Source organism: Topomyia yanbarensis, chromosome 2 (assembly GCF_030247195.1).
Source record: "Topomyia yanbarensis strain Yona2022 chromosome 2, ASM3024719v1, whole genome shotgun sequence".
Classification (NCBI taxonomy): Eukaryota; Metazoa; Arthropoda; class Insecta; order Diptera; family Culicidae; genus Topomyia; species Topomyia yanbarensis.
Genome location: NC_080671.1, coordinates 330,979,521 through 331,005,609, shown reverse-complemented (window position 1 = coordinate 331,005,609; position 26,089 = coordinate 330,979,521). Strand labels below are relative to the sequence as shown.

At 37.2% G+C, this 26,089-nt stretch overlaps 1 protein-coding gene across 2 annotated transcripts in view; it reads right to left on the bottom strand.

Annotated features, from left to right (window-relative positions):
- The window catches only part of LOC131683911 (prostaglandin E2 receptor EP4 subtype), a 47,586-nt gene that overhangs the window by 8,779 nt on the left and 12,718 nt on the right, over positions 1-26,089 (bottom strand). For both annotated transcript variants that reach the window (XM_058966318.1, XM_058966319.1), the window contains exons 2-3: positions 7,783-7,999; positions 7,392-7,575 (exon numbers count right to left, since the gene is read on the bottom strand). In XM_058966318.1, coding sequence (XP_058822301.1) covers positions 7,392-7,575; positions 7,783-7,999 — 401 coding nt within the window. The remainder of the gene's footprint in view (positions 1-7,391; positions 7,576-7,782; positions 8,000-26,089) is intronic.

The following is a 26,089-nucleotide window of genomic DNA, read 5'->3' as shown; positions in this document are numbered from 1 at the left end:
GATATTTGTAATTTTGCTTCAGCAAAAGCAATTAATTCTCGACAAACATATGATTACGGCTTAAAAGCCAACTATCAAAATTCTCTTTGAAAGGAAATTTGTATTTTGATTTTAAACTGTGACATCTCACGATGGTCTTTGAATTGTGACGGCAAAGAGAATAGTGAAAGAGACGAAGAGTGAAAATCAGTCAAAACGGCAACACTCCCTTTATGATGATTTCAACACTAGAATTTTGGCAACCGCTTCTACAGGCAGCACTTTAAATGACTCCTATTATATTTTGAAAACAAACCGTATGTCGATCGATGGATTTGTTTATCAAACGATGTGCATTTCTTTTTTGATAGAAGTTCAATACTTATCTCCTCCAACTCAGGCATGAGTAATGTTTATTTACATTGCACGATTGGTCTGCTCAATAAGGTATTTTTGGCTTCACACTATTCGTCTCTTTCCCTATTCTCTTTGTGTGACGGTAACTATGAAATGACCGTTATTTCATTTCCATTATTCTCGGATCGTGTTTCAGTTGACTATCTCTCACAGAAGCTGTGCGAGAGTGAACGCATTGAATTGATAGACAGATTGAGTAACGTTTATCTTGTATTGGTATGTTGCGAATTTTACCCCCAAATAGACTCACAGCTAAATAATTTTGTCTCACGAAAATATGGTCACCCCGCATCTACCATAGATTGGTTGTTGCGATGACTAACAAAAACAACATTGAACGCCCTCCGAAAATATTTATTTTGCTGCTTTAAAAATGTGCACGAAAGTCTATATTCAGACGAAACGGGCAATAGTAAACGAAATATTATCAGTATATTGTATTCAGGCAGCATACGGTGCTTTGTTGTTTTTTTCTCCACCTTTCTGTTTGTTTTATGCATAGCTATTTATGTGAAACCGCCTGTTTGTTAATTCTAGCTCGTTGTTTGTAATAAGATGACCGCCATAACCGTATTTATATTGCTAATAAAATGATGGTCAGTTTCCCTTCCTCTCAATTATGATTCCAATGAGTGAGAGATTCAGAAGAGAACCGTCTGACTGTTGTCAATTCATTGGAATGAGAACCGTAACTCAACTGCTAACCGTTTCATTCTCTTTTGTCTAGCAGGTTTGCCATCAGTACCGTGATGGAGCTCAGCACTGATTTTAAATAATATTACAGTTTTGTACGTCAATTAGTATAAAATTTTAAAACATGTAGAAAGATATTGTCAGAAAAACATTTTTACCGTAAGTTCTCCATCATGGAATCGCATTCAAAATGTTTCTTTTCTCTTTAGGTTTTTGTGGACAAAATATAAAAAAATTAAAAAACAAAACTTTTTTGCGGTTTAAATTTTTTACATAAATTTTTGGTTTTGTGAAAAATTGCACAACATTTTTTTCAGTGCATATTTTTTCGTAAAGAAGTATTCATTCCCTGGAACTAGTTCTCGGATAGTTATGCTGTATATAATCGAACATTTTTTTTGAAATTCTTGCACGTAGAAACGTCTACGCCCTTTTGAATAATTGCTCTTGTGTCAAAATATTTCGCACTAAATCGTATTCAGTATTCAGCACCCTCACAGATTTTAATGAAACTTTCTGTACAAAAGAACATTGTCACAAAAAGCCACTTTGCATCCTTTGTTTTTCCAAAAATGATTTAGACTGACTTTTGAAAAGGGACAAACTTTTTTTATCAAATTATTTCAAATGGCTATAATGACAAATCCTACAAAAAATGTTGTAGGAGTGATTTTCACAAAATTAGTCAAATTTTCGAATAAAAATGTTGAAAAGACTCTTCATCGACTCCTGCACTGAAAAAAAAAAGATTTTAAAAATATAAAGTCGATTTACAAAAAAAAACATCTTTGATTTGCATAAAATTTTGTTCCAAGATAGGTAATTATGTTCCCTACCTACCGTCATAAATTCAAGTTGGGCACTTTCAAGAAAAAAAGTTATTTGAAATAAACTTTTCCTTGTCCAAGCTGAATTTTTTTTAGTGTATTTTTATTCAGGATCCATAGCCCAGGGACCAGAACCCAGAATCCCGAGGAGGGAACCCTGATTCGAGATTCCATAACCCAGAGAGTGAGAGAGAGCAGAATCCAGAGTTAACCCAAAATACTGAGGCGAATCTAGAGTCCAGAATCCTGAGTTCAGTGTCGAGAATGCAGAGTCCAGAGCGCAGAGTTCAGAGTCCAGAGTTCAGAGTTCAGATGCCAGTGCCCAGAATCCAAAACCTAGAGTCCAGAGAACAGAGACCAGAAACCGGAGTCTAGAATTCTTATCCCAAAATACTGAGCCCAGAGTCCTCAGCTCCAGAGTTTAGAGTCCAAATTCCAGAACTCAGAGTTGAGAGTTCAGATTCGATAATCCAGTGCTTAGATTTCATAGCCCAGCGACCAGAACCTAGAGTCCCGAGGAGAGAGCCCAAAGTCCGGAATCCAGAATCAAGAGTGCAGAGTGCATAGTCCAGAGTTTAGAGTCCAGAGTCCACAGTTCAGAGTTTAAAGTCCAGAATCAAGACCCAGAGCCCATAGCTCAGAGACCGCAGTCTACAGTCCAGAGTCCATAGCACAGAATCTTGATGCGAGAGCTCAGAATCCAGAGTTGAGAATGCGGAGTCCAGATTTTAGAGTGCAGAGAACAGAGTCGATAATCCTGGGTCCATAGTCCAGAGGTCACATCCCAAATTACTGTGGCCAGAGTCCAGAGCTCGAAGTACTTAACCCAAAATCTTGAGGCAAGAGTTCAGACTCCAGAGCACAGAACCCAGAACCCAGAGGAAAGAATCCAGAGTCCATAACACAGAATCTCGAGGCGAGTGTCCAGAGTCCAGAATCCAGCGTGAAGAGTGCAGCATTCAGAGTATAAAGTCCAGAATCTTGAGCTCATAGTCCAGAGATGAGAATCCTGAGACCAGAGTTCAGAGTCCAGAGACCAGAGCCCTCAACCCAAAATACTGACCCCAGTGTCCCGAGTTCAGAGCCTAGAGTCCAGAGCCAGCGATGAGAGTGAAGAGTCCAGAATCTAAAGTTCAGTGGTCATAGTCCAGAGACCAGAACCCAGAATCCAGATTCCCGAGGGAAGAGCCAAGTGTCCAGAATCCAGAGTTCCGTGTGCAGATTCCAGAGTTCAGAGTCCAGACTTCAGAGTCTAGAGTTCGGATTCCAGAGTCCAGAATCAAGACCCAGAGACCATAGTTCAGAGTCCAGACTCCATAATATCGAGGCTAGAACCCGGTGTCCAGAATCCAGCGTGAAGAGTCTGGAGTTCACAGTATATAATCTAGATTGACTGAGTATTTTCGGAATGGTCTTGACCTGGGACGGGACATGCGAAGACGGTGTTATTTTGCAGGGAAAAATACAGATCTGTGTTGAAAATAATAGAGCTCAAACATGACATGTTATCGTTTATATGAGCTGTGGAAAACAACATTAACCATAACTGTTGAGTAGAATAATAAAATTGCACGTGCCGGACTTGCATTTTGCATATTTGTTTCTGTGCATATACATGTATCTAAGCAACATGAAAAATATATTTTCTAAAAACGGCTTGTATATAGCCAGAATATTACGATCGCCAAGAAAGGGCCGGTTCGCAATGACAGTGACAGTGACATTTACTTTTCTTCACTTTGCACGTCCCATCCCGGATCTTGACGAGTAGGTGCTAGAAATTTATGTCTGACGGCATGTTGAATCCAAGATGGCGACTTTCGGACGTAAATTATTACGATTACACTTCGGATTATTTATCTTTGCACAGCACTTGACACTGTTTAACTTTGATTTATACAATTGATCCATAATGATAATTTTACTAGAACCGCTCTTCATAACTGTTGTTACTAGACTGCTTTAAGGCCTTAGTTTTATAGTACTGTTATTTAGTAAAATGAGTATTGATGCCGGTAAGGTACAGGTAGCAAGGGTAATATGCCAAACGAATACCAAATTCGTTACTGATACTTTTTGCATGTATCAGGCAACTAGCAGTTGGGAAATTAGATTCTGAGATGATTGTGACTTTCATTGGTTTAGTTTTCGATAAAAATACGCTGAAATAAAATCTGTTTGGACAACGAAAAGTTTTTTTCAAATAACGACATTTTGAAACAGCTGTAAAAAACCGAATGGAATTTATTGGGAATGTTTTCTTCGTGTAACAGTAACAGGACACTCCAAATAATCTTCTCCTTTCAACGGATTTACCAGACATTGCCCGACAAGGTACATTTTTACTAACGAATATGTTTAAAATTGAGCACATTTATAAAACCTACCCAAAAATGAAAAAGAAAAGCTAAAATGGACCCAAATTGATTGTAGTTGCTGAAGTTTGCTATGAAAAGGACGATTTTGTGTTATATATTTACCTTTGGTGATTAGTTCTTTGGCCAGGATTTGAAGTTAGTTACGCCTCTGTGGGTTGTTTGGATTGTCTTGGAGTCTTCGACAAACTCGTTTGGGCATGTCTTCAAAAGCTTAGCTCAACTTAATCAATTTGCTACAAATGTGACTTTGATCTGTCAAACCCAAATCAATTGTTGATGGCCCTAGTAACAATTGAGGTTTTATGGTAGATTTATAGTCACTCATAAAACTTAGATTGCACTTGTATCATGCTATAAAACTTCAATTGTTATTTGGGGGATTCCTTACAGACGAATAGAACGTAGGCCCTTTTTGATAATGACCAGTAGAGCAATCATTAAAAAGTAGTTTACCATTGCAGTTACTCTGAGCAGTATTCCAGGGTTGGTGTTTAGCGTTAAAATTACTGATTATGAAGAATTTCGACCGATTTCTGGTAAGCATTTGTAAGTCTCCTTTCAAGAAGTTAATTTTCTCGCCAGAGCAATAAAAATGACACCAAGGTCGATTTCAACTTTGATACCCAAACTCTCGTTCACATTGGTGTCAAGAGACGGTAATATGCAATGTTTGATTCTGTGATTAACCGCTATTGCGATTCCTCCACCGAATCAAACAATTCGATCAAATTGATTTGTAACAAAATTATAGTTGCTCTTCAAATTAATATTTGCTTTTAAAAAAAGTTTTGGTCACAACGGCTATATGCACATTATATACCCTCAAGAAGAGTCTGTGTCCCACCTCGTGACGTGGAGATAGATGGTGTCGTTTTCGATGCAGATTTTATCTACGAGGACCAACTGAGGAATGGGGTGGGTTGTTTTGAAAACCCCTTAATTCCACACGTTAAGGTGCTGGATTGTACGCAATTTGCACTCTGTCGTAATAAAGATCGGTAAAAAGGAAATCGAACTCCTTTTGCTTATCGTTCGCTGGATAAACTTTACCAAGTCACGTCACCATGCGAAGGCTTCGCCTAGCTGTACTCTTGTTTGTACCGTTGTTTGTTGTATTGCACATGAGCATGATTCCTGCTGCAAGGATCAGGGCCTAAAATTCTCATATCCATTCAATGAACGATGAAATCCTCTGGATTCACATTCGTCTTTTCACAGCCTCCTTCGTTACTAAATACGATCAAAGCAAAACAATGAAGACAGCACCCCTTCCTCTTTCGATTCGACAAACGACTTTCGTTTTTTTTGCGACAATACGAAAATTCAAATTCGTTTTAATTTCAAATCAGTCATTTTGACTCTTATATTCATTAAATGAAATTATAGCGATGTGCATCATAAAATGCAACTAGAACGCCGCGAACACTGGAAATATTCACACCAATAGTGCTTCAGTCGCCCAATTAGATTTTACACCAACCAACATAACCCCACAAAATGGGCCGGATGAACTTCGTTTGCCAATTCTCGGTGGTTTGTTTACATGGGAGTTACCAAAGAGAATAGGGAAAGAGACGAAGAGTGAAAATCAGTCAAAACGGCAACACTCCCTTTATGATGATTTCAACACTAGAATTTTGGCAACCGCTTCCACAGGCAGCACTTTAAATGACTCCTATTATATTTTGAAAACAAACCGTATGTCGATCGTTGGATTTGTTTATCAAACGATGCGCATGTCGAAACAAAGAGATGAAATAATTCTAAAGCTTGTTTTTACTCATACATATACTCTAGAATGCACCTCACAATCACGATTGAATCAAATTCTGACGAAAATTGAAATTTCTTTTTTAATAGATGTACAATACTTATCTCCTCCAACTCAGGCATGAGTAATGTTTATTTACATTGCACGATTGGTCTGCTCAATAAGGTATTTTTGGCTTCACACTATTCGTCTCTTTCCCTATTCTCTTTGGGAGTTACGTGAGTTCGAATGAAACAGATTAGCAGCCATTGCACTCGAACTCACGCAACTGATAAAGTAAACAAACCACCGAGAATTGTCAAACATGAACTTCATTCAACATGAGTTCATTCGTGTCGTCATCTTGTAGAACTCAATATCATCGCTAGTTCATACTTCCACCAAATCGAACAACGGCTAGTAAATATCATTGCTATAGTGTATTTTCGTTTGCCTAGAACATTGTTCAATATTTAAGGATAATGTCGTTCTCAATCTCAAAGCGAAAACGAGTGTGTGGAGAAAATAATGAAATTGAATTTACACGCATGCTTTGTAGTAGACCGTTGGCTATTTTTCGTTTTCGCCATGCTCTGGTGGTTTAGAAAGTAGCGTCGCTCTCTCGTTATTTTCGTCTGATTTTGGTAAATGAAAAAAAAAACATTCTGGTAAGGATATTGAAAAGTGTATTAACTGGGGGAAAGTCCTCATGAAGTAAGACTATGGTCTGCGTACAAGCTGCGCGATGAGAAACTTAAACGCTTCCTTAAGGAACGCTAAAAGCCGCTCTTTTGCAGGAATTTTGTTTTTGACAACCAATCATTTTTAATAAAATTAAATACCATTTTACTTGCCTTGTATTCTAGAAAAATGATTACGATTAAGGTGAGCCTTAGCCCCAGTTCAGTTACTATGAAAATTTGAATACGATAAAAAAGATTGGCTCGATTTACATTTACAACGAGCTCAAAAATGGTTTCGAGAAAAACGTGGTTAACTTAGCTCTGGTATTAGTTAAGTAAGAGGCCGAACATTTTGATATTCTTGTCGTCTTCTATTTTATGGCAAAGCATTTTTAAACCCCTAAATAATATTTTAGACCAATAAATAATGTCGATTTCATGAAAAACCTACAGTTGTGTAAATTGTATCCGTTTCATCAAGCCTACATGCTGCAAAAGTATAGATAAGTCTCAATCGTAAAGATCGTAAAAATCATAACAGACGATAATAGGACTGCCATTACTGTCCCGTGCCTGTGAGCTATTCCCGCCAGGCCTCCACGTGTCAAGCGGCAAATTGATCTGCTGTTATTTTATAGCAAAGTGTCGGCGCTTATTCACTTACCCACGGCGAAGAACAGATAGGCGTAGGCGACGTCCGTCAATTCCGTGGCTTCTCGGTATCTGATGCAGACTTGCTCTCTCTCGTCATAGTAGATTCCGAAGCCGAACAGCGGGAGGAACGTGAAGAACGCCCCAATTGCCCAAAGTAGGAAAATCGATCTCTTAATCATTTTGTCAGACACATGCTGTGGACGAAGCAGAAACGGGAAACGAATTGAAAAATGCGTATGAAAATCTGTCCCACCCCACCGCGAATCTATCTAGTTTTCCCTGCAGGATATATGGTAGGATATTTTGTTCGGAAAAAAATCGTTGCGACGTGCTCATTTTTGAGCCGAGAACAACTGAGACCAATTTGAGAGCGAGCTTAGTTGTTGAATGAGGACACGCACCTTGTGATAGAAAAACGGCTTCGTGAGGGCAATGTACCGCTCGAGCGCCATGACGAATGCGACACAGCCGGAGCTGATACCAAACACGCGCCAAATTACACGGAAGATGCAGAAATTGTGCATATTCTCTTTGATGAGCTGATTCGGCAGATAGATCTGCAAGTACATCTGGACAAACATGCCAGTTAATCCGATGAGGTCGTTGGTGAGTAAACATCTGCAAGAGAGAAAGAGAGATAATTAATTGGACGGATTATCTCGGTTTCGCATAATTGATGGTGAAGAGCAGTTTGTAATCTAATTAAAAGCAGCATCGCAGTGCTCCAATTGCTTTCCGATAGGTGCCGCTTGTCTACGTGAGAGAGAGCCGTGAACTTTTCACCTCTAAGGTTGTTTTGTCTGCACTGGGTCGGTCTCGTTGCAATATGTGGGATGTAACAGCACCCATAGAATTAATAAACGTGATATTTGACCGATGCATAGAGGAGTAGTCAGGTCAAAAGGCTAGCCAAAAGGTTTAAAACATCTTCTTAACCTTGAATAGAAAATACAGCGAAACTCAAAAACGAAAAAAGCAGTTTTTCACATCTTTTGATAAATCTTCACTCAAACCAATCAGCATATTCAGAATATGGCTACATGAAGATTTGTTATACGATGCACAGTGCTTTTGACATTATAAATGTCCTAACGTATGCGGAATGAGATTTGGACAACGCTTCCAGCATTAAAAAAAAATGCAACCCTGCGCAAGGCACCATACTAAACGTCATACTCTAAGCACACTTATTTTAAACATCCGGTGTTAATTTCGACCCGCTAGGAGATACCATGTGACCAAAATGGCAGCGAACGCCAAATCTGGCACCTAGCTATTATGCCAAAAATAAGTTTTGGCGCATTGGAGGATTAAGGCATACCTTTTGTACAAAAGGCTGATAACCCTCCAAATGTACCACAACTACGTCCAAATGAGGATTTGTAGGATAATTTGAAGCAGAGAGTATATCGTCGCTGTTGTGCTATCTTATGACAAACGCCATTTTGGTGTAAACTGAGTTAGATATGCCATATTATTTGTCTAAAAAATCTCTACAAAGTGGTGTTTACAGAATTTTGACATTCTGCTTGGTTACTGAGATATAGCGAAAAACGTGCTGATAAATTTTGAATTTTTTGCTTCAAATGACTGTGTCTGGGGATTAACTCAAGGTATCTTGATATATAAGATGTTTTTATGTGTAAAACTATCTAAAGAACACAATGACATAATTACTTTCAAAACAAAATTACACGAATTGTGAGAAAAATGTAGTTCAAGTTTTAAACTAGAAATATAGCATATTTGGCAACACTGTAACCAAAAATAACTATTTTTGCTAGATTCTCTGACTCATTTCCTTCAAAATGCATCTCACCGATTGTTTATAGGCCAAATTAAAGCAAAGATATGAAAAAAAGTTAATAATTGATGTTTTTTTCTATGGAAAATTTTGCATGCACGATTATGACACGCCATACAAATTTTGTCATCTATACACACCTATGACACGTGTGATTCCAACTTTTGTTTACATTTATAGGAAAAACTCGCAACATAGTCAACCGATCTTCGTAATATTTGAGAGATTAATACAGAATAGATAGAAGCATCAATTGTCTTTTTTGAATTGTTTATACCATTTATAAGCTACAAGATATTCAATCTCAAACTTTAAAAATCGTTTTTCTCGAAATGTGCTAAATGGCGCTTGTCATAAGATAGCACAACAGCGACGATATGCCAAAAATTTTCGACCCAAAACTAACAAACATGATAGTCAAAATTAAGAAAGAAATTAAGAATATGCCAACATCAATTTTTTCAACTCTTTTGCAAAAAGATCCTGCAAACTGTCATAAAGCTTTTCGAATAAGCTCATTTTTTTCTACATTTATTTAATAAGCTGACAAATGTTTTCATATAGAGAGAACATTCAATAAAGAGTTTTCTACAAAAAAATGCCTTTTGGATTTTGTCCAAATTTTATTCCGCATACGTTACTCCTCTTTGTCTTATTCGCTGTCATGATGTCACTCTGGTATACATGTATGGATTGAAAAATTATCGGGCATTGCATGAAGATGCCTTATCTTACTTTGTTAACATATCAGAAAGCCTGTTGGCATGGACCTAGACAATCTTATTCCACAACACTACGAGAAACTAGGCTCGATTCGCTTTTAACCAGGTCCCTGCTACGCGGCCATTTTTTCCTAGCCAACCAAATCAAAACAACCCAATGCAAGAGCATGGGCCTAGAAGCGGCTATTTAACGTCTGTATATCGCCATAGTGGATGACAGGGAGGACACTTCCTTGCTTCTGACACCTTGCAAACAGGCTCGCTGAACTGTCGCTTTTTTCTCTGATGTCATCATGCAATGTTCCATTCGGAGTTTTCGTATGTGATAAAACAGTGGAGCCCCTTGGCGAGTTTTAGGCTGGTAGAACGGGGACATTGATGGGATCGGGACATGTATTTTTCTGTTTTTTTTTTTAAATAAACCGAGGCTCTTGAGCTATTCTTCTTCGGCCCTTGGATATAGCCTCGCCACCTTTTCTGATTATTTACTTTGGGTTTCCCGTAGGGAGGTCAGACAGCGCAAATTTTAAAAAGGTTGATATTTTTATGTTTGCATCTTTCGGATATCTAGGATATGAGGTAGGATGATGAGCCTATTTGCGCCATGTTTCTGTTATCACCCTACCCATTTGGAGCCGTTGGTTGGAGCAGTGTCTGCCATCTTTGTTCAACGCATTGAGTCAAATGGTAGCGCAACAATAGGGGCACTCGATTCGAGTTTTCATTGTGCTCAAACACGAGAATTTTACTGTTTTCAACGCATTTGTGTTATTATATTGGTTCTTAACAACGAAGCAAAGCAGTTGATGTCAATTTTTACGCATTCCATTGATTGTAAGGCAAGAAATTACCGATTTAGTCAGGTACCTTGCTTAGTGTGGTGAAAATAGGCTCATCACCCTATATGCTCAAGAAAGGATTAAAACGAGTTCAACTTGGTTCGTCTGCTAGAGCCCATCAAACTATCAACTGTCAATTTTCATATGAAGCTGATAAAGTCGAAGGTAGATAAAATCGGGTGCTGATAGAATCGGGTCTCCACTGCATAACTTCTCACTGAACGGTTTCATATGCATTAATTTAGTTTCGCAGGCAGGTCGAGGACAGCCCCTTGTGATTTTGCTGTTTTTGTTATTTCCACCCATGTTTCGGTGTGGTGTTTGTGTGATGCTGCGTGAACCTCTGTTAGCATAAAAAAGTTCGAATATTGATTGCGATTATATGCAATCACCAATAGAGAAGGAAAACAATACATAGTTGTCGTCTCGTTACTTATAATAGTACCAGGGCTTACAAACCACAAAAATACTTGTATTAACAAATCTTCATTTATGTAAGTGTTTGCACGTCTAATTGGACAGATCGACACAGATCTTTCATTAGGGCCTAAGTCGCAATGTACTCAAATGGAGAAAAATGAGTTTCAATATTCGGCGATGCTTTTCTAAATGTAGTTTTTATTGTAGGTATAAATTACTTTATGACCATGTTTTTCCGGAAGCATCTTTGGTTAAACCTTATGACAATATAACAAAGAATTTAATTCCTATGTGCTTTTAGTGGGTAGAAACTAAAAAAATGCTTACGCCCAATTTGCATCCCAGTCGTGATTTCGCCCTTCAGCAACCACCATTTGCGGAAGGGCTAAACTGTGTACATAATTTTCAGAAGGGCGCGGTAAATGGGCTAAACTGACTCTGTCTTGCTGGGTAGGGCTGGGTAAATGGGCGAGCTTGACAGTATACTTTTTAATAGGGCTCAGCAAATGGGCGCATAGAAACCGAATGTAAATGAAAGGGCGCGTGCATCTTTTCTTCGAATTACATGAAAATATCGAAATATTCGAATGTTTATGTGCAACAACTATCGAGTAGACATGATCATAGTAGATATTGCTTATCATTTATATAATAGAACCGCCGTTTAAAGAATAATTTTGTGAATAATAACCGTATGCCCGGTTCTGTCAAAAAATGTAAGTTTAGCCTTTATATTCCATACGAGAATAAGGGCCTAAGTCGAAAACTCGAAGAAAATGCATGTTTCGCCGTTTTGTTTTCTTCAATTATAAATCGAACTAAAAACCATTTTAACTAATTTTCACCTCAATCTTGTAGTATTTTTGTCGCATAATGTCATAATAGCGAAAACGCTGTTTGTTTACATTTGTGATTTAAGCCCTAATGAAAGATCTATGTCGAGATGTCCAGATACTGCAAATTCAGGGGTGACTCTACTGTGGAGCGCAAGAGGATGGGCGGGTTTCGGGTGGTTTTCAGGGAGCAGTAGAGGGATCGATTGGGATCTTGTGGGATGGGATTTCATTTCTTAGATTTTCTGCTTATTCTAGCTAGATTCAGTAGATTGCATTCTTATCGTTCTCCTTGTCGTCAGTGTTGCTTCTATTTGTAGTAGTTAGCGTAAAGCGCGCGTCATCGGTTGTATATCGGACATACAAAGCCGGTCGTTTTAGGTACTTAGGTGGTGCCGCTCAAAATGCATTCCAGTTAGTCTAAAAACCCGCGCGAACATTCATTTCTTAAAAATCTGTATTTTATTTATCATTCGTGGAGAAAAAGCAATATATAGCTGTCGTTTCATTGCCTGTAGTAGTATCAATGATGAGAAACTATAAATGTTATGTTATGAAATCCTGGTCTAGGCTTTATGTTATATTGTATTATTCTTGGACGCTTGTGTTTCGCCGGAAGGAAGAGGCAGGAAGTAATAAATTCGTTCACATGTCACCTGCAAAAATTTATTCATTTAAGCATAGGCAACACTCCCGGTAATCGGTTGCCCGGAGTTGAAATTGTATTTTTTTGCAAAGTAAGTATTTCCGAATTAATTCAACAAACGATAAATCTATCACAAATTCTCGGCAGCCGGCTGCCCAGAGCAACAAGCAAATGATATCACTCCAGAGAGTTGGTAAGATCGTATCGCTTATCAAGGTGAATCCAGATTTGTGTAACGCTTTACCCCATCCCACTAACAAAAACTCCTTCCCATGGCAAACGTGGAGATGCAGAGGTATACACGGTCTCCATAACAACGTCTGCCACACTAACATTCCTTTCCTTCCCCGATGACTGCAAGGACGTGGCCGGTGCCGTTATGGACATTTTAAAATATAGAACTCTCGAGTTTTGCACATTGAGGATGTATAGCTACTCCCAGGCCCCATCTGTTGATTCTCTGTGCAATTTCGCTTGTTCTGGTCAATCACGGAGTAGCAACTACGAATTGTGCGGTCATCATGCTCATGCTCATGCTCATTTTATTCCGCATACGTTACTCCTCTATCTGGGCTACGTATCGTTCCAAAATCAAAAATATCTCCTATGTAACAAAACTATGAAAGGTTTGCAAGTTTATAACTACGCTATTACTAGATAGATTTCAATCATTTGTACACCAGCCGATTCAGAAACGCCAAACTTGACTATTGGTAATAATTTAATATCTATTCACAGTGGCTTAGCCTAAAATTTGCTTTGGGGGGAGATTTTACGAAAATCGTTGATTTTTCGAAAATGTAAGGTAAATTTGATAAAATATTGAAAGTTCGGAAACAAAAGCAGTTCGGCAGTTACCATTCCATTCTACAAATGAGAACAAAAAATTAACCAATACCTTTCATATCTTAGTAGATATCTCTCTTTTCTAAAATATTATGAAATCAAAGAATATACACTTTTAAAGTATATATATGTTCGACAACTTTTCATACATAATTTCGAAACATTCAATTTCGAAGGTTGGTCATCAAATGGTGAATACTTCCCAGTATTCACAAGCTCCTATCTTTATGCGGCTGTTGATGACATTTAATCTGTAGGCCGGCATCAACTAGGTACTACCGTCTTCTGCAGTAGAAGCGAAATGAGAATGTACGAGTGGGCATGGGCGCTATAACCCTACCGTAGACAGAACTGAACTCGTGAGATGGCGAAGAAACCCTCACAGCTGTCCTTCGAGGAGGTTCGGTCAAACCCAACAAGCCGCCCAGAAAACACCACGTTACGAAGAATCAGGAAGAAAGGGCGGATCGGAACAATCGGTCAAAGCCCACATAACGAGAAAAGAACTACGATTGGAAATTTGGTACTTCGAACTGCAAGCCACTTTGCTTCCCTGGGTTCGAAGGAATCCTACACGATGAGCAGAAAACTCGCAACTTCAAAGCCGTAGCATTTAGGAACATTGCTTGGCGGGACAGAATGTGGTTACATTCTACTAGAGCAACAGCACAACAGACCAGTTTAGAATCAGTTTTGTAGTGCTGAGCAAGATGCGACAATGCGTAATCAAGTAGCAGTTGATCAGCGAAAGAATGTGTGTGGATCAAAGGCAATTTCTACAACTATAGCATCGTCAACGTGCACTGCCCTAACGAGGCGAGACCCGAGAATGAGAAAGATGCATTTTACACGCATTCGGAGCCCGCAGCAGAATGTGAAGCTCCTCATCAGCGATATGAAGGCTACCCTTGAGCTCATCTGATTAACAAACTGAGAATCAAATCGACCACGTTCTAATGAACGAAAATTTCTTCTCCAACATCACAAATGTACGCACCTGTTGCAGTGCGAATATAGATTCGGAATCGCCTACAGGAAGATTGGGTTACCCAGGCGATGAAGCATCTGTATAGAATTACGAAAATTCTACGAGTAGGTAAATCGCTCGAGCGAAGGCCATGTGCCACAGGCTAATATATGAAGAGATACTAATGGAGACCTCCTCACGACCGAGTGTGAGCTAAACGATGAGTGTATTCGACGAACATCGAAAAAGCAGCAGATGACGAGAGTATCGCACATGCGGACATGCGCAGCCAACGACAGATGCCTATCGTCGGATCTACCGTAAAATGGGGAAACATTGATCGCTTTTTCAATAGTTTTTCGAATAACTATTTTCAATTCAAGTAGATGTAACTGTTTGCATTTTTAAAACAAGTACAATGTTCAAATTGTTGGGTATTTTATTTCGTTTTACTATAAAAATAAAATTACTTTGTTGTTATTCAGCAATATATGTGCATCGAAATGAGGGATTACGCATGAAATATTGTGGCCCGATATTGTTTCGTCTCGTAAGAAAACAAAATTGCCTAGAAGGATACAGTCGACTTTTATCGAACTTTTTCGGGAGAATAGTCGAAATTCAAAAATCCCGATTTTTTTCAATGAATTATTGGACAACAATATTTACGATTTCTGAAAAAGTGTTCAGTTTAATTGAAGTTGATTGTTTTCATTAATATACAAGGAATTGATTGAACAGATTGAAACGATGCTTAAGAGTTATATCATTTTTAATTTGAATTTGTGTTCATAAAGGTTACATTAAATGACGCAATAATCGTTGCCGCTAAATACTGAACATGTTTAGAATATAGTTTGTATTTTGTTTCGATGATTTTGTTAGAGGTAATCATCTGATCGTACGTTACTGAAAAAAGTCTCATTTGATCAAACTTACCCTGGTGATCAATGATACCCCGTTTTACGGTACTTAAGATTGATGAGGAGATCGAACGAATGAGGACTGATGAAGCCGCTAGCAATGATCAACTGCCACGTGCGCTGCTGAAACACGGAAGATAGGCGTTGAGAAATTTGGAAACGTGTTCTAGCAGGTGAACGTTGTTGCTGTAGACTTCGAAAAAATCTTCGATCGAAGAATGTACGACACTGCATGTATACAGCTTTCTCGATCTCGGTCTAATGAGCGATTCGTCGAAGGTTAACTATAGTTAACCTTCGACGAATCGCTCATTAGACTGGGATCGAGAAAGCTGCAGTATACTGGCGGGAGACCAACGCGATCTTAGTGTTTTCGAATGGAACTTGTTGAGAACGATTTACTATGGGATGCACATATGATTTCATATATGAAAGACGGAATGCGGAGACGGCGTGTGAACAACGAATTGCAACAGTAGCTTGGAGAACCCCACATTGTTCGCTGAGAGAAATTTGGGCTGCTGCGGGGGCTGGTATGAATGGTGAACAACTCGGTAAAAATGATTCTAGAAATTAATCCGAGCTACAAGGAGAAGAGATCGGTCAAGGTAAAGGAGACCAGAAGAGTTTTCGTGCCCTGCGAGGCGACAATCAGCCATCAACAGAGTGAACTGGTGACAACTTCTTGATACAACAAAGGACAACATGGCTTTAGACTGATTGGTAAGTAAAGTATTTAAGTTGAAGTTTTCCAACATAAAAATCATCTTCTGATATAATCATTTTAGTGATAAATCCTCCTAGAAATGTAAAATAGAAATTCAACTCTTCAAAAAAGTAGTAAGAGACTTGGTGTCTTCAGCAAAGTTGTTGGGAATTTCATTTACAACATTTTTATTGAAGATATGAAAGCTCTATGTATGTAGCATATTGAGATTTAAAACGATATTTACAAAAAATATTCTGAAATCCATGTTTCTACAATACTGTACTTACTGTAAGCTTCATAGATACATGGCTTGGATAAAATATTTGTTTTATTGTTTATTAACAGCAGAAGAGATTGATCAATTGACTTGAAGAATTAATCTGGGATCACCAAAATTATTTTATCAGTAGATGTTTTACAATGCACAATCTTCGAAAATACTAAACTTCCAAAGCTGACGATTTCGAAGCTATGGGATATTGACCGTAACTGTTTTCGAGCATATATTTTACTTTACTTCGCTTTTAAAATTCATAACTTCGGGGGGGGGGGCGTCTGGTGCTCAAAATGAAAGTTATAGTTTTACGATTTTGAAGGCAAGGCAACAATGGATCTTTAGTGTGATGTTAAGAACTATTTACACATTCACGAAAAAATTCAGTCACGAAGAGCCACGCATTCGAGCGTTTCAAGAGTATTTCCACGTCGAGGAGCGCCACGACGAACACGATAACTCTTGATAAAATTGTCTGACACAGGAAATTCAATGAGATTTGTAAAGATTAGACTAGTAGTTACTCGATGAATCTAAAAAAATAGAAAAAAAATCTTGTTTCGAAAAATGGCTTCATGAAAACCGAAAAATCTCGTTACTTACTGCAAAATTCGATCATTTTTCTTCAAAATAATAGGCAAAATTTTATTTTTCCAGTTTTCTGTGCTTCATCGACAGCCTACACAGGGTGTCTCATATCAAATTGCATCACTGGAAAAACTCTGTAGAAAATAACTCATTGGGTATTTTTTCTTGAAAATTTAGGTAGAAGTAGTTAAGAGTGTATTGTTTACACTGTATTTTAATTGCTGTCAGTTTTTAGATATGCCGATAAATTGAAATTTGCGTGTGATAGCAAATACGCGCGAGGAATGCATGGCTGTTTAAAACAAAAGAAGTTCAGCGTGGCCACCGAGATTGCGGGAGACTATTCTAGCGGTTCAATACTAACAATTAAGCACTCGACTTTTTTGCCCACTACACAAAACGCCTCCCCTCCCCCTTAAGAACGAGTCCTTGTATACGAAATTGAATTACGCCATTTAATTCAGTACTCAACTACACAAATAGTCACTAGCTTGAATTTTTTTAATTAATTTTTTAATTCTTCATTTACAATCTTACTTAGTGGCTATTCAAATAATTGATAGCACAAAAGAAAACCAAATGCTCACAAAAACTGATCTTGAACTACTAGAGGCCAACGGAAAACGCCATTTTTCATCAGTTTCTATGTGGATGTTTTCATGCCGGTATTTTATTTGATATTGGCATGTTTTGTCAACTATAAGATTTTCTCTAAGAGATCAGTTACAAGATCCCATACCCACAATTTACCAAAAGTCCCCATGGTATTTAAAACATTAGGTTCTCAATTAAATGATCAGATAAAAAACTTCCAAAAATATTATTTAAATATTATATATTTTTTTCAAATTAAGCTGGTCCCATCCTATAATTTTGTTTCAATTCGATTAATTTTGGTTTAGGGGAGGCTTAACCCCCTTTCCCTGCCCCCTAGCTACACCACTGTCTGTACAATAAAAGTAGTCCACTTAAAATCGGTATGATTGATATATTTACGAAAAAAGAAAAAAATTCTATTCGCAACGTAAAATTTTCAGGCAGATCCGTATATAGGATCAACAAAGTAGCTCAATCAAACACTAAAAGTAATAAGTTGAGGTGCCGCGTGTCTGTTTGAATCAGTTGTTGCTTTTAGGCCAAACGAGCAACATCAAGATTATAATGTCCCGGAGTTGGGCGTAGCGTAGTTGGTAATCGATTGCCTTGTACGCAGCGCACCTGGGTTCGAGTCATAACCCCGCACATAGGGTTTGAAATTTTTCATAATAGATTTTTCTAACTCGAAGAGGTGAATGACCTTAAAGTTAAAACCTCTATAATCGAAATAAAAAAAAACTATAATGTCCGGACGGTACAATAAGCGGTAGACGCTATGGACTTTCGGTTACGTTGGCATTCGAACACACCTAAGTAAACAAAACAAAAACGGGTAGTTTATAAATAGAGCTGCCGCGTGTCCTTTTCAAGAACTCATCGCACGATTGCCAAACGAGCAGCATGACGACTATTTCGTCCGGAAGGTACAATCGTTCGTGTACATATGTACAAAGTTTCAAATCGAGCATGAGATTCGCTTAACACAGTAAGGGTAAGACCCACGACCCTGCGAGAGCCATGCCGAAAATGGAACGGTTGGCAGCACTAAAATATGACAGTAGCGCTGTCACATTTTAGTGCTGCCAATCGTTCAGTTCTCGGCACGAAGAAGCACCTTGACTTGAGTACACCTGTTTTCAGTCATCTCTTACAGCATGACAGCAGAAACCCGGTGGATCAATTCTTGATTGAAATACTTCAACCCACTGGATGCCACTTGCGACGGTATGTACCCTGTCAGAATTTATTGAAAAGAATAGATTGGTACAGAATTCTGGCAACCCGTATAAATGTGTACCATATGTCAACCATTGCATCAAACGTTTAAAAACCATTTTCAATTTTCATTCAACAATAGATTACCCATTACCTGGTATAATATCGAACATAACCATTATCGATTTCCATACTGGACCGCATAAACAACAGGTTGTTAAGAACGGTCACCTTACCAAAATATGCTTTTTCCATATACCTTTTGACAACATATCATTCATGAACCATATAGTTTATGGTAATATGCATATTTTAGAGTTAGCGATGCATAAAATATTAGGAGTAGAAAAAATCTCTTCCCTTTCACATTTCAATTCTATCGATTGATAAAGTTTTATTTTGTTACGCGCCACCTTCTGAATAAGGCTTTGTTGACACTAAATGGGCTGACACCTTATCCAATTGAGATATCGCTGTAATATGTAAAATGAGGATTTTTCAACATGTCAATCTACAGGTTTTGGAGTATATTACACAGACATACGAATAACAAAAAACCACCAGTGCAATATAAACATCTGACACAAAAGTTTAATGTAGTATACAAATCTTTGATATAGGTTACACGGATTGTATAGGAAATGGTAACTAAAATGGATCTGGTAGTTTAATAGTGGAATTATAAAGATGAAATATATCAGTAGTATTCGCAAAATGGTGAGTATTATGCGAAACGTTTCTGGAATAGTATTTATTTATACGGATGAGTGTCGGCGGACGTCCTCAAAGAAGAGTGCTATCACCACTTCTATGGAACTTTGTCGCCGATGGTTTGTTGAGGAAGCTTAATAATGGGTTTCCGACATATAGTTTCGCTGATGATTATCATATAATGATCATAGGTATTCGCATTAACACATTTTTTATTTGATGCAGCAAGCCTTATGTGTTGTTGAGCAAAGGTGCATTCATGTTGTACTATCAGTTAATCCAAATAAAACATCAACGGTGCTTTTCAGGAAGGATTTCAATCAGAGTTCGTCCGTTGCAGTTCTTTGACTCTGAAATCATTGTCGCAGATCAAGTAAAACTCGTTGCGGTAATTCTTGATTAAAAATTAAATTGGTCAGCTCACATCGATTTTAGAATCAAGAGAGCTTGTATGGCCTTCGGTCAATGTGTACGAGTTTTCGACAAATCTTGTGGGCTCAAACCCAAGTACATTCAGTGTGTTTATACAACAATTGCTAGACCTGATGCGAGAAGACATGACAAGGTAATACTAATACTCTGGTTTCAATTCGGATATAATAAATTTAAGAAAAATGGTGTTGGATGGACTAGAGTGTTCCCAACAAACTAATAAAGTTTAAAGAAATCTAGAAAAAATACTATTTGTAATCGCCAGTGCAACTAAATATGCAATTTTTCCAATTGAAGTATATGTATTGAGATTACAAATGTTTTTATGTAAAGATGTTTGAGGAACATGATAATGCATTTTTAGTTTTTAGCTGGAAAAAGTTGCAAATTTGGCAGCACTGCCGTTAAAAAATTCTTTTTCAAAATTACTTAAACAATTTACTTCAAAAAACATCTCTCGGATTATTCCAATGTATATAGTACCCAGATATAATCAAGGAAAATCAAAGTTGACTATCTGTAAAAACATTACACATATGACAGCATCTCATCAGTAAATTGCCTCGCGAACGCTAGCAACTGGCAATGACTATTTTCACATCAAATATGGCATTGTTTCGAGCCGAATTTTATGGCAGATACAAATTAAATTTCTTCGTAACACCGAGTCTGTCTTAGTATTTAACAAGTAATTAAATTTTGAATAAACTTATAATGAATTCTCCAGTACGAATAATAGGTTTGCGTTAAATTCTGAACAAATATGTCAACAATTTATAAATAAAAAAATCTGATTTTATTATTGCACACTTTTTTATCCAATTTGATATTGCCTCTTGAAACCAAAAAAGGCAAAACAGAATAACAATAGGCTTTAATGCTATGGGACATTGCAAGATGACGTCATATGAGAAAAAATGCTCGAAAAATTGACAGTTCAGCAAGCTTGTTTACATGGTGTTAGAATTCGAACCGAGTTTCTTGTACTGGGTGAAACTAAAATTTTTCTAAGTCCATGTAAACAAGCTCTCTGAGCTGTCAGAAAAGTGAGGTTATACATTTTCATGCAATGCTCAATAATATGCTTAATGTTGACGTCGCACAGTGTTTCCAAATAGGCAAAAACGTGGTTGAAATTGTGTTGACCACGAAAAAACGATTTCCGAGCTATAGTGCCTTCAGCAAAGTTTGTTATTAAAATATTCCCTATTTTAAAATTCTACAAAATCACCCTGAAAAGTTATTTTGAAAAAAGTGATTTTCAAGGGTGTAGCATAGAAAACTCCACAAATGTGTATTAAAATCAAAAGATAGTCTCTTCAGCAAAGGTGTTTCTTATTGTACTCCCTACAATGCAATTTTGTATTATTTCCACACATGACTAAACAATTTCTTCTCAGTTTTAGGAGGATTAATCTCCAAACTAATACTTTAATAAGATGGGAAATATTTTATAGATAAACTTTGCTGAAAACACAATAGCTTTAATTTAAGGAGGTATATACTAAGATGAAAAAAATAACTTTTTAATTTATTATTTATATGGTAAGGTATCTACGAATAGTTTGTAGAGGGAAGTTTTGGAGAAAAGTCTATCTCTTCAGAGAAAAAAGTTACAAAGCGAAACAGATGTACATACCGGCATACTCCCTTAAAACAGTTTTTTGCTATGACTTTTTTATTTGATTTTTGGCACCCATGACATGGAAACACGATGTCCTTTATCAATATAGTGGATTCAAGATACAAAATATTTCCGGCATAAAACAAATTAACAAGACTTCATTTTCATTAATAAAAATAGCAACACTATTCGGAAGATTTCGGCAGGGTGAAAATGTGCGAAAAGAAGAATGTCGAAGGAAATATAAGAAGCCGATTGTCACGTCTTGTCTTAGGTAACACTGAAGACATGTTGATACAGGAATTTTAAACCAACTAGAACACCCGCTAAAACTGCTGCTTGGGACACCAATTTCTAGTATTAAAGTTTTCAGTTTTATATTATAGAACTACTAAAATTATGCATGTTGAAAACACTTCTGAACATGCTCTAGTGTTTTATTTATAGGAACTTGTTTACACTTTATCAAATTTTAGGCAATATCCGCTATATTCAGTGAGAGTAATATAAATAAACATATAAATAAACTGCAACAATAGTTGCTTTCGGCTCCACCCAGCGATCACCATTCGCGTTGACGATTCGTTTAAGGACCAACAAACAATAGGTTAAACTACTAAAAACGTTTGACCAGACGTATCCAAAACGGACTGTCAGTTATGTCCGCTATACAAGATGCGGCGCGCTGGTGCCATGTGAAGGGGCATTATTATTCGCCTCACTTGCTGACAGCTTGGCTGTCTGTTGCCTACCATTCGAAGCATATTATTCTGTATGGCAAGATTCTTCGTCCAAATCCATTTTTGCTTCGGTCAGTTTACCGCCCAAATCGCATCCACGAGCTTCCCAGTGAACGTGATCGGCATCGGAATGGCAGTGGATTAGTATATTTTACAATTTAGCAAGCGAAATGAGTCGAGAGCAGCAATCAACAAGGAATTTAGAATCTGGCCGGATTGAATATCTAGTTTGATTCTGTTTGGTCTGTACTGAATTAATAATTATAATAACAACACAATCGAAATACGCGGATAAGGTTGGTTAGATACATTGTATAGAAAGCTGATCAACACAAGTTAGGTATACACATATTTTCGGTTCCGGAAATTTACCAAAAAGCAATTGTGAATAAAATCGAACCTTTTTTTATAGAAACCATAATAATGTTTTATGTCAACAATGTGCGATTAACACATAGAAAAATAAGGTATGTTAACGCCTTCTAAGATGATTGTGAATCTACAAAAAAATGTAGACGAGAAATCCCTAATTGACTTCTCAAAACCTCTTTTTAAGTGTTTGACCATATTATTATACTAAGAATAGAATCTTAATTTTATTTTTGTCGTTTTATTAGGCACCTTCTATGCGGTGAAATGTAGCATTAAAATTTTCTAGTTCAAAGATTACTAATATCATGTACAAAAATTCTTTCAAACATACTATTCAGCTAAACACGATGGTTATTACGCAAAAAAATGAAGTTCGTGGGAATCGACTACTGATTCACCCTGTGCTGTTAGGTAGTATGCAAAACTGACTCAGACAACACTTCATTAAAAGTTTAATAACTTTTCCTGAGGACGTTGGAGAGATTTGTAGTATTCGACAAAGTTGTAGGCAAAAAAGTTATCTTCCTTATTTTCACTTACAGTGATTAACTGATGTAGCGATGCGAAAATGCAAGTTACTGGGCTTTTTCCAAAAAAAAATGAAGAAATGGGCTTTTGTAGTTTAAATTTTCAACATCAATTTTTGTTTTTGTGAAAAATGACACATTTTTTCAGTGTATATTTTTTCGTGTAGAAATATTCATTCACTACAACTCGTTCACAGATAGTTTTGTTGTTTAAAATACAGTAATCGAACCAAAAAAAAATGAAAGTACATGCAGGAACAAACGTCTACGCCTTTTTGAAAAATTGCTCTTGTATCAAAATAGTGCAATTGCCAGAGAAAATCATGGAGATTCATAAACCAAACACAAGTGAAAAGTTGCGTTCGAATCGACGATGGTCATATTTTGTGGTTGGCCGTTTTCTCATGGAATTTCTCAGTAGGTCAGCAGTTGGTTTGAACGCTGCATGTAGATAACTCAACCCATCTAATCTTAGATATAAGCAAGATGCGTTTTTGCCACTACAGTAATGCTATATCATTCAAAGGAAAAAAATGCTATTTGCTTACATGATGATATGGCTGATAATATATCACAGTATTCACGTTTCCATTCTGCCATCTAGTCACGTTTTGTACATTATTTTTAGCTTCACAAGTTAGGATCTGGAACATGTTGAAAATGACTGTATAAAAGAGTATCTGATTGACTTCCAAAAACGATAGCAATCGCATTATGAATTCAAGGCGGTACCTAACCAATTTCGATAACATTTTTCTTTTTCATTATGATTATAACAATAACAGTTTGAAGGCCCACCCATATCCTAGCTAAAATCTAAGCTTTTGTCTTAATGTACCTAATGATACAGTTATGCCTTCTTCGTTCCATAGCGTATCTCAACTTAATCTAAAATAATTCTCATCATTGTACTTGCGGGGGGCGATCTTAGTATAGTTGGTAAATCGATTGCCTTGTACGCAGCTTACCTGGGTTCGATTCCCAATCCCACACAGAGGGTTAGAGATTTTTCTAACTCGAAAAGAGGCGGATGATCAATGAATGAATGTTAAAACCTCTATATTCGAAATTAACAGAATAATAGTTGAAATTTTTTGGCAATTTTGAAATCGTCTTGGATAGTATTGTTTTTTGGTTTATGCTAGTATTTTACTTTAGTTGTTCTCTTTTTGACATGAAATCCAATAATACCAAATCGCACTAGAGCGTTAAATTTATCGCTATGTACGACAGAGCTGTTGTTTGATTAAATGAGGAAGGTGATTCTTGATCCCCACGGTAGTAATTTTTTGTCAATCGTGATTTAAATTGCAAACGGTTTAAGATCACTGAAAACTGATATACAAGTAAAGTTTTCAATTTGTGTAAGAAATAAAATTGTTGTTTTGAAATGCCACCAACAAGTAGCAACTTGCCACTAGTCGGCGCTGCTATCGGACAGCAAAGCTTATACGGGCCTTGCGTGTTAAAACCTCTATATTCGAAATTAACAGAATAATAGTTGAAATTTTTTGGCAATTTTGAAATCGTCTTGGATAGTATTGTTTTTTGGTTTATGCTAGTATTTTACTTTAGTTGTTCTCTTTTTGACATGAAATCCAATAATACCAAATCGCACTAGAGCGTAAAATTTATCGCTATGTACGACAGAGCTGTGTTTGATTAAATGAGGAAGGTGATTCTTGATCCCCACGGTAGTAATTTTTTGTCAATCGTGATTGCAAACGGTTTAAGATCACTGAGAACTGATATACAAGTAATGTTTTCAATTTGTGTAAGAAATAAAATTGTTGTTTTGAAATGCCACCAACAAGTAGCAACTTGCCACTAGTCAGCGCTGCGATCGGACAGCAAACCTTATACGGGCCTTGCGTGCAAACTTTGATCCAATGGTGATTCATGCAAACCTGTACGCGATGATGATTTCCAATGTATTTTCATTTAAATGTTTATACAGGTTTTTCGGGAAAGTTTATTCTAGTTTGTCTGTTGTTTGTGTTAAGACTATCGGAAACAATCAATGCCATGTATGACTTCACATGAAACATTGATTGGAAGAGTTACGCGACCAGGATATCCGAAAAAATCGAATTAACTCAAGATCTTCCTCCGGAGGAAGAGTACAGCTTTTTAACTGGTTTGATACTCGATGCCGCGAATCAAAGAGCGTTCAGACGTGTACGTCGAAATGTCCCCTACGCATAAAACCTTCCTGAAGGGTGGAACATCCGACAGCTTCAGGAAGTAAGCGACGTTAGAAAAGACAATGAAGAACTTAATGAAACTATAAAATTCACCTATTGGCGCCGGTTCGTTGACAAGTTAACATCGATGAACACTCTTTGGAGCACACACGAATGTACGCGTAACCTAAACGGTTCAGAAATCCTACCTCGTATTCGTATTCTCACGACACCATCAACTAATCAATCATGTTTGCCAAATCAGCTAGAAAAATGTTCATTGAATTGGTTTTAAGAACGTATCGAAATACAAGAAACAATTTCCTTCTCATCGACTTTTTCCATTCTCCTCTAACTAGAAAAAGCATAACGAAAATCTTGGAACGATTTGTATTTTACAACTTTTCTTTTATTTTTTTTAATGTAGAATACAAAATATCGGCTGTGGCAGTAGCGTGTGAATTTTTTGAAGTAGATTATTTCTAACGTTTCAACATTTTCGCCCGGAATTTCAACCACCGTTTTGAACATGACTATTTGCCGTTGTACTGAATGAGCAAATTGGAACGTATAATTGCTAAAAATAACTGAAATAATGGATTTTGTTAAAGCAGCTTTTTGCTGCGTCAAATCGATCAATGGACCAAGGGAGCCATACTAGTTTTTGTTCGAAGCTGGTGACTCTTTGACAATGGAAGTAAACTGTATTTTGATGACAGGCCCTTTTGCGTTGAGC